We start from the raw sequence: 9,380 nt of genomic DNA, 5'->3' as shown, positions 1-9,380 counted from the left end.
CAAAGTGTATGAGTGATCTCATGAATAATATTATTCTTGCATTTTAAATTTGTGAGGGATATATATCTTATGCAAATAGAAAGAATATTGATTCGACAGCGAATGTTCTACAATTCGAAAGAGTGGATGTTACAGATCGATATAGAGAATTAGTTTTTACAAGGATGTAACGATGTTAATTGAAGAGTTTATCAAAACATATATTATAAATTCCTTTTTTATATATAAAATGAATTACAAACTCTTAATAAATGATGTTTTTTTTTTTGCTATGGAAAATGCATGGATTATCTTGTCTCAAATTGAATTATATAAATGTACACGTTTATACCGAACGTGTATACATATTTGTATAAGATCTAATTTAAATGTCTCGTTTCACATTTTTATCCGTTCAATTATATTTTACATATTTAATGTAAGAATATCTCCAGTGTATATTTTGATATCTAAATTTAGATATTTAAGTCAAAAAAATCAATTTTGCTGAAAATGTACAAGAAAACAGACACAAACTGTTTGAACCCGGAAAAAAAAAACAGCCACAAACTCAAAGTCAAGCTTAGAGTCATACAGATTAAGAGAAATTTTGATAGACGTAAGTATACGAAATATCAGTACTAGTATATATGGCCACTTCTATTGGTGGTAAGTTGTATCTAAAAATTAAAATATTAGAAAAATAAAGAAAAGGAATAAAAGAGAAAAAGCAAAATCTCTCGTTTGAGAAACGATGGTATGTTAATGAGAAATTTTTCGGCTGACGTATCATATTTTATGCGGTTCAATATTTTTTCAACATTAATTACTAATATTTTAGTTTTAACATTAAGAAACTCTAGTCCTAATTTTCTAAGAGCATCTCTATTAGTTACAAATTCAATTAGGTATTTTAAAAATAAAATAAGATTACTTTAATATTGTTTAATTATTTAATTTATTTTTATTTGTTTGAACCAATCAACAAAAGTAGCTGTAGAGATGATATCTGGAAGTTTCTCATTTGAGAAATGTTTTTTTGTCTCTCTCATCCTTTTCTAATTTTTTATTTATTTTAATGTAGAACTAGGTTAGAATCCGCGGTGTCACCGCGGAGGAAGATTTTTCGCTACGTTTTTTTGTGATTTGATTTTTTATCATTGTTTGTGGTTTTTTGTGAATGTGAATGTAGTGTAGACTAATGAAAATTACATAATATATAATACATGATATTTGTGTTAAGATATTTATTATAATAGGGCCCAATATGAAGTCCAACGTTTGATTGGATATTAAAGGAACTGGGCTTAGATATTATTTCTGTTGAAAGAGTCAAATACGTGTAACCTGTACAAACCGGAAAAAAAAAAAAAAATCTGAAACGAAGAAGACGAAATCTCCAATCTTCTTCTGCAATGAAATCTAACTATCCTACAGACCCATCATTTGATAGATTGCAGCTCCGATTTGTGTCGTTTTGAGCTTAAACCACTGGAATTTTGACTTGAATTCTCCAGGTCGTTTTGAAAGGTCTGATACCATTGAGACTTGTGAAAACGTCGTTGAGAGCCATTGGGAAAATAGTAGGAAACTTTGATAGGTTTTCGTAAAAAATGTTTGAGTTGTGTTTTAGAGATGATTTGATCTCGAAGAATATCCAGAAGATCATATATAACTTGCTCGCCACGTAAGCCTTTTTTTGAGCTAAGCGAGATTTGGAAATCAATTTACTATTACCTTTTCGTGTTATATTTTGTAATTATACCCAAACGATACCATTGAGACTTGTGAAAACGTCGTTGAGAGCCATTGGGAAAATAGTAGGAAACTTTGATAGGTTTTCGTAAAAAATGTTTGAGTTGTGTTTTAGAGATAATTTGATCTCGAAGAATATCCAGAAGATCGTATATAACTTGCTCGCCACGTAAGCCTTTTTTTGAGCTAAGCGAGATTTGGAAATCAATTTACTATTACCTTTTCGTGTTATATTTTGTAATTATACCCAAACGATGTTTAATTTTAATTTAGGAAGATCCAATTAGTTAAATTCCGGGTTATTTACTCTTTAATTTTTTTATAAAACCCGACCCAAGTACATTTGTACTTCTCTTTTAATAGTATAGAGATCTCTAAAAAAAGACATCCACCTCAATGGAGCTCTTCTAAGACAATGGCGATGCTCTAATAAGTTCTAAACCATTTGTTTTCTCGTCGTGAGTCGTGACTGGTGCATGAAGATGAAGACTTGAAAATGTCAATGGTGTCAAACGATTTAAAAGCTTTTAAAATAGAATTGTGTCCTCTTTTTGTTTAAAAAGAACAAAAATAAAAATACTGTCGTTGGTTTTAAATTTTTGAATGTAAAACTTCATCTAAAAAACAACCGAACCGAAACGAATTGCATAACTGAATCCAAACCAAAATTTTAAAATATCTGAATAAATCCTAAATTTTTTTAATGGAATTATCCAGAACCAAACCAAACCTTAAAGCCTAGAAACGAGAGAGCAGTGTGTCCTGGTGAATTTACAATTGGGTTGTAAAAACTGGAATTGGGCATTATCTTTTCAGCCCATATTTACTTAATACTTATTTCTAATGACATTAATCTTTAATGATCGGTCATGCCTTGTTAAATAATGGCCTCAGCCGAATGGAATACTATTGGGCCTAAAATTGCTATGTTTTAAGTGGGATTGTGATTTGTGAGTTACTGTGAAACGACATATAGCTTTGGTAGCTGAATTGATTCGTTTTGTTCGTAATCATGAAAGCATAGCCGAAAACTCTATCCGTTTAGTTCCTGTCCATGAAAAATCAGATTTAGACGGAAAACTATCCGTTCATTAGTCGTTTAGCAATAAGCCGGACATTTTAAATAGACTTTTATTTTATTTTTATTTTTTTTATTATTAGGAGGTTCTGAGTCCGTAAGCTCGTACATCCCCCAGAGCGAAGCCCAAACCATGTAATATAACTCCTTTTTGGAGAACAGACCCCTCCCAACGTGAATTGAACACGTGACCTCCAAAGTCCCTATATTATCGGTAACCAAAGGACTTAACCACTAGGCCAACACATCGTTTGTTAAATAGACTTTTAAATTATCTCCTACTTTTTATTGTGTGTTGGTAGAAAGTTTTCAAACTGATAATTTTTTTTTTTTTGTAAAATAAGCTGATAAACTTTTGTATGAAGCTACATTTAAATATAGATTCTTATTATGTATTTATTTCCTTAAAAATGTTTAAGTTCGTACATAGCGCATGTAATGTAATACCTAGTGTTTAAGCGATTGTGAAGTTCATAATCATAACCTTTGGTTAGGAATTGGAGTAACTTTTTTTTTCATTTATTTAAAAGTTTAACTAATTAATTTTGTAAATACTTTTTAAGTTTCTTCAAAATATATTAGTGAACTATAACTAATGGAGTGTTTCTTATTTCTTTATTATTTATAAAGTGATTGTTCTTAGTTTTTCTTTTCTTTTGACATCCGTGATTGCCATTCGTTAAAAAAACTCAACCATAAGTTTTTTCAAAGGTCTTAAATACACAACTTTTATTTTCTAAATATTTTAACTATCTGGCTGAACATGTGTAATCTAATAACTTGTAATAGGAATTTCTACCGTATCAATTAAACTTATAGTGTGGGTAAAAGTCATAGACGAGAAAAAAAAAAAAAACTTGACCGCATGGATTAAAGTTGATTACCAAATGAAACCTATATTATAAAAGTTAAAAAAAAAAAACAATAGATGATAAATTCTTCAAACTATCAAGAACCACTACTATACATCTATTATATTTTTTTTGTCTTTTCTTTTCCCATTGGCTTAAAAACAAAATAAAATGAAAACTAAGAAGGATAAATAGAAAAACGAGGACGGTGAGGTTTGGTATGTTTGTGGGAAGATGAGTGAAGCTGGCGTCGTTTCTCAGCAAAGCCTTCACTGTTTCTCATTATCCAATATCTCTCTATCTCCTCTGGTTGTCTTCCTGGAACTCTTCCTGCTATTAAATCCCACCTAATTCAAAAAAAAAAAACACATTTTTACCCAAAGATTAGCATTTATATTTTCATAATAAAATATAATTTGTCAGTTCAAATTTCCATTTTTGAGCCAGCCAAGCATTTATACATAAGTACTTACTGATAAGAAAAGTAAATTAGCTTCTTATTTCTATCTATATATAAGTGTGTACATATATAATTTAATGAACCTGATAGCTTTAATTAAATGTGCTTTTTTTAGAAAATTGGTGGACACCATGTGCTTCCCCTACACAACATGGTACACTGTACATATGTAAAGTACATATGCCTAAATTAACGTATGTAAAATTGTATATACTTGCATATTAAATTGTTCCTAGAAATTTCTAAAAATAATTTGTAATTTAGGCTGACAAAATAGATAGAAAAAAGAAAAAGAAGAAGTAGAAATTGTTACCTATCACCGACAAGTCTGTACATTCGGAAGATGAGATCTTCTTCTTGTTCAGTCATGTTGATAAACTCCCATTCGATACTGCTAACTTCTGCACATAACAATATTAAACCAATTAATTAAACTCAAAATAATATTAAATTAACAAGATAATGAAAGACAAATATAATTTTAAAAAGGAATTAGTTTTTGTTAAAACTAGAAACTAATCTTGATATGTTTTTTATTAGTTAGCACGAGGTGTTACTAATTTAGAAGTAAACATATCCCTCGTTTTATCGAATTCATAAAAAGAGAAAATCGGATCCTAGGAACTAAGTTTATTTTCAAGATGTTTAAACATAGTAAAGTTGGATTTAGGAAACAGAAAATATATAGAGAGTAACCTTCAGAGTCATGGAGGGCGGTTTTGTGTTGCTTACGACGGCGACGACGGTCAGTGTTATCCATTACTATTGAAGTAAGTAGGAAAAGAAGAATAGAGAGAAATTAATGTGATGAAATTTTGAGTTTGGAGAATGTAAGGAAAAAAAGATGTGAGAGATGAGAGTTTATAGAGCGAACAAGAAGAAGAAAAGAGGAAGAGAGAGAAGGAAATGCCAACGAACAGCCTTTGCAAAACTAATAGTAAGAAGTGTTGTGTGGTCTTGTTGACCTCTTAGCCTTTGTGTAGACTTGTCGTTGACACTCTCAAATACACATGGAGATGAAGTCTTTTATTGGGATTTGTAAGTATTTTTTGAAGGCTAACTTTGTTCTCATTCATAGATGCTAACAAATTTATTTTTCCATTTATTCAATTTCTTAAAACCTACTTTCTTTTTAGAATAATGGGATTTATTGATTATTATTTGGCAGATGCAAGTTCAACGATGTTTTAGTTATTATTGGTTTGTTGTTGTTCTTTCTTTTTTTTTTCTAGTCAATTCCAATTTGTATTAATAAGAAACTTAGTTGTTATTAAATTACTAGTTTTTCATGCTTTGTTCTATCGGGTTGGACATACAAACCAAACCGCACCAAATAAACCGAACCGGAAAAAATTCTTAAACCAAAAATAAACTGGATTTATTTTCCAAATAATTACAAAATGTTCTCACTAAATAAACTAAAATGAATTCAATTCCAACCTTAATTCAGTGCATGAAAAGTTGAAGACAAAATCGGGTAAATCAAACTTTATTAATAAATTATTTATTGCGTTTCTTATTAAATGATACGTTTATTTTAAGTGATTTTTTCTCAATTTCAAACTTCTAATCTTTTTTCTCACAGTCATTACAATTAGTTATTTTATTTTCATCCTAATAGTTAATATAATGTAGGAGTAAATTACATATCTTACAAATTTTCTTAATTTAATAAAATATTACCTAATATAAAACATGGGAATAATACTAATTTAATACAAAATACATGTCAATATATTAAGATCATATAATTATTTATTAATATTTTAATAAAAAAACTTGAACTAAAAAATGTTTTTAAACAATTAAACAAAACTAAACTTTGGTTTAATTTGGGTATATATATATATATCTATTTTAAATCGAAAAACCCAAATTCGGAAGATCCAACTAAGCCGAATGCCTATACCTAATTAATATTCCCACTCAATATTAAGGATATATGCTAATTAATTTCAATATGTTACATGTTCATATTTTGTATTGAAATCTCCATTCCCTAACAAGAAATCTCATTCCAATATAAACATAGACTTTTGTTTCATGCGATTGAAACAGAAAATTTCGGCACAAAAAAACATGATATTTCTGAATATAATCCCAAAAAACACAATGCTTTTGATATAATAATTCCATTTCTCCGAATAATTAACCCCTATTTTTTCATTTCTATTTTTCACGTACGTTTTTTTTTTTTTTTAAATTTTAGAAACTATAGTGACTAAGACATTACATATGACGCTGTATGGCAACTCCTTCGCTGGCGAAATACTGAATCATCTTTACACTAGCGAATTAATGAGTGCTTCTTAAGAAATTCAATCTCTCTCATACATGATAAAACCAAAATCCTTGAATTTTCTTTTTTCTTCGAAATATTGAAGATCTATCATAAGTTTGAATCAACCCCATTAAAATAACGTATTAAATTCGAGTGAGAGACATCATATATAAAGTACGCTTTTCAATAAATTTGTAAGAACGTATACAATTACTATTATATACTCACGAAAGGGATTTCCAAAATCTATCGTATATGTGAAGTACCCTACAAGATATTTGGATAAAAGATTAACGAAAGAAATCTTTAGTCTACGGACTACGGTGAAAGACATGAACTCATATTTAGTGTGAGGTGTGACTCATGTGAGGTCTACCGCATCATCTTAATTGTATAGCAACTGTGTTATTATGTGATATATTTTGGGTTTTGTCGATTTGAAGCTTAAATGATAAAATCTCTCTTTATTTGAAGCTTAAATACAAATATAGTTTTGTCCAAAAAAAAGTAACAAATAGATATAGCTAGCAATCCCATTGTGGCAAAAAAACTTTCGATAAAAAAAAAAAGTTACGTCATACTCGATTGCTATAAATGATATTCATAATTTTTTTGATAAACGAAGCAATTTGTTTTGACAAAAAAAATAAAATAACCTAAGCAATTTTCGAGATCGAAGAATGCATATCAATGAAAATGTGTCTTCAGTTTGGAGCAAAAAGAACGAAATTAGTTGGCATAGCTAATCCAATGTCTAAATTTATAGATACCCGGTACAAAAGGACAAAGATGTGATTACCTTTTGTAATATTTGATTTTAGCATCTTAAACAACAAGTGTATAAAGATGTGACATGTTGCCTCCTAGTCCTAGAAAGATTAATCATAAAAGCAATCACTATCCATTTCTCTTTCCACTTTAATTAAAATTAAAAATCTTGTACAAATTATTCTTTTTAGTTGAGCAATAAATTTGATATTACAAAAGAAAAAAGAAGATAGATTAATCATAAAAGAATTGCTATTAAGGAATAGTTTTGTAGTTAAGAAAGTTATAAGAGAAAGAAAAGAAATATTGAACCGATTTGAAACATGGTTGCAGCTGTTGGCAGATCATTTCAACTAACATTCTTAGTCCTAAATAAACATATCTTTATCCGTAACGTATCAAATGATTACACATTTTATACGAGTGCCCCATACAGGCATGTATATATATATAAGAGTATTTTATTAAACCTTGGGTCATTAAAATATCAATTTAAACCCCAGAAAGTAAAAGCTCGAATTAAATTAAAAAAAAAAACTTGTTGAACTGTAGATGTTTTGATTGGTTAACAACATTGTTGACAACATTTAAGGTGGTCCAATGAATGTTTCTGCTGCTTTCAGTTGGAAAAACGTTAGTATATACGAATCGAGTATATTCACTTAACCGCTAACACACTTAGCAACATATGAGTATTTGCGTTTTATAAACAATATGGAAAACGTGATATTTAAGAAAATGATAATGTTTCTCCACTTTATCAAAAAACATATGACTATATATGAGTGAGTAGATTCACTATTAGCCTCATCCACAAACAACATATGAAGTAAATTTATACTTATTTGACTAACATTTAATGGGTCATAGAGTTATGAACAATGAGGAGACGATGTAGTTTAATTTTTTAGACTGGAATGAGGAGTGAAAATCCTTCTATTTTTTCTAACATATTTGTGAGTTGTTCTGTTTTTCTTTGGACTGATACGTTTTTGTCCAGGGTAAATTCTGAAAATAACCAAATATTTAAATAAAGAGATACATATCTAATAGTTCATCAATTCTATGGGGTGTCTAAACGTTAAATTTTTTAAAATAACGCTTATAAATAACATTTGACCAGAAAAGATACAAAACAGTAGTAAAATATTCATTAATTACATATGTATTAATACCATTTGGATTATTCATTCTCGGTCTAGCTATAATTAGACATACAATTTTTAGCTTTAAAATAAATAAAGAAATTTAGAATCGGTCTGAAACACTTACTAAATTTCATTCTCGTTTGGAGACTATTTTTGCCATGAATGCCGTATTGAAACTAATATAAATTATGAATTTTTTTTTGTTGTGAATGTTTGAATTTGATATATTGGTAAATTGTCATAGTTTGACATAGTTAAAATTTATAAAAAAATAAGAAAAATGGATCCATTGGATGTTTAGGTATTTTAAAATTATCAATTATGTATAGTTTAGTTTTCAAGACAGTGATTGATTGAATTTGAATACCGGTACTAATTTTGACTTTTAATTTTAGTATATTTTTAAAATTTATGTATGTCAACACATGAATAATGTAATGTAACATATCTAATAAATTTTGATTAGCTTATAAAATAGAAAAAAACTTGTATAGACCAAACTTCGATTGGTCAGCGAGTTAGCCAGTCTTTAACACTGTGTTAGATTCAGTCCTTACTATGTCCTATCGCATTTTATTATGTGATTTAATCATACAAACTTGGGGGAGAACAAAAAAAACTAAAAATACGGCTTATCTCACAAATTATGATTATGGATATATACATAAGAAAATTAAAATAGTATTGACGTTTCGGCTAAACATCTGACTTTCTAAACTAAGACTTCAACTAATTCATTCGTTAACTTTGACCATCTCATTCTTTGAGCAAGCTTAGTCATGAAACGTTACAACATTAAAACAAAATAATATGAATTCTCTAGAGAAAGTAAAGTACTTACCCAAGATCAAATCGTAAAATAATATCTAAGTGTCTAACTAAACTACTAAAGAGACTCTGTACTGCACAAGACAACAATAGTACTGAATCTCAGCAGAATAATGTGTTACGGAAATCAGCACAGTGGAATTTGAAAGGAAAAAACACAGAAACTTCCTCGAACAATAGACCTGCACGACTAATAGAGTTATATTGTTATAATGTTATTGTGATAATATTT

General features: G+C 28.8%; 1 protein-coding gene across 2 annotated transcripts; it reads right to left on the bottom strand.

Moving 5' to 3' along the window:
* Nucleotides 1-3,661: 3,661 nt before the first annotated feature.
* On the bottom strand, nucleotides 3,662-5,324 carry LOC9302033 (transcription factor TRY). 2 transcript variants are annotated; one of them, XM_021012699.1, is made up of 3 exons: nucleotides 4,820-5,324; nucleotides 4,437-4,521; nucleotides 3,662-4,010 (listed from the first exon to the last, which is right to left on the bottom strand). In XM_021012699.1, exons 1-3 carry the CDS (start codon nucleotides 4,881-4,883, stop codon nucleotides 3,842-3,844), a joined length of 318 nt encoding a protein of 105 aa, XP_020868358.1. In that variant the 5' UTR covers nucleotides 4,884-5,324; the 3' UTR covers nucleotides 3,662-3,841. The 2 variants fall into 2 exon arrangements, with proteins under 2 accessions (XP_020868358.1, XP_002864228.1); XM_002864182.2 differs by having other exon boundaries at nucleotides 4,437-4,524; nucleotides 4,820-5,291.
* Nucleotides 5,325-9,380: the final 4,056 nt, after the last annotated feature.

Source organism: Arabidopsis lyrata, assembly GCF_000004255.2.
Source record: "Arabidopsis lyrata subsp. lyrata unplaced genomic scaffold ARALYscaffold_8, whole genome shotgun sequence".
Classification (NCBI taxonomy): Eukaryota; Viridiplantae; Streptophyta; class Magnoliopsida; order Brassicales; family Brassicaceae; genus Arabidopsis; species Arabidopsis lyrata.
The sequence above is the reverse complement of the archived record's forward strand: the minus strand, read 5'-3'. Positions and strand labels throughout refer to the sequence as shown.

Excerpts from the sequence above, each read along its gene's own strand:
- LOC9302033 (XM_002864182.2), bottom strand. The coding sequence starts at position 4,883 with ATGGATAACACTGACCGTCGTCGCCGTCGTAAGCAACACAAAACCGCC. Across the intron at positions 4,525-4,819 it reads CGCCCTCCATGACTCTGAAG|AAGTTAGCAGTATCGAATGG; the intron begins GTTACTCTCTAT and ends TGTTATGTGCAG. Across the intron at positions 4,011-4,436 it reads TACAGACTTGTCGGTGATAG|GTGGGATTTAATAGCAGGAA; the intron begins GTAACAATTTCT and ends TTTTTGAATTAG.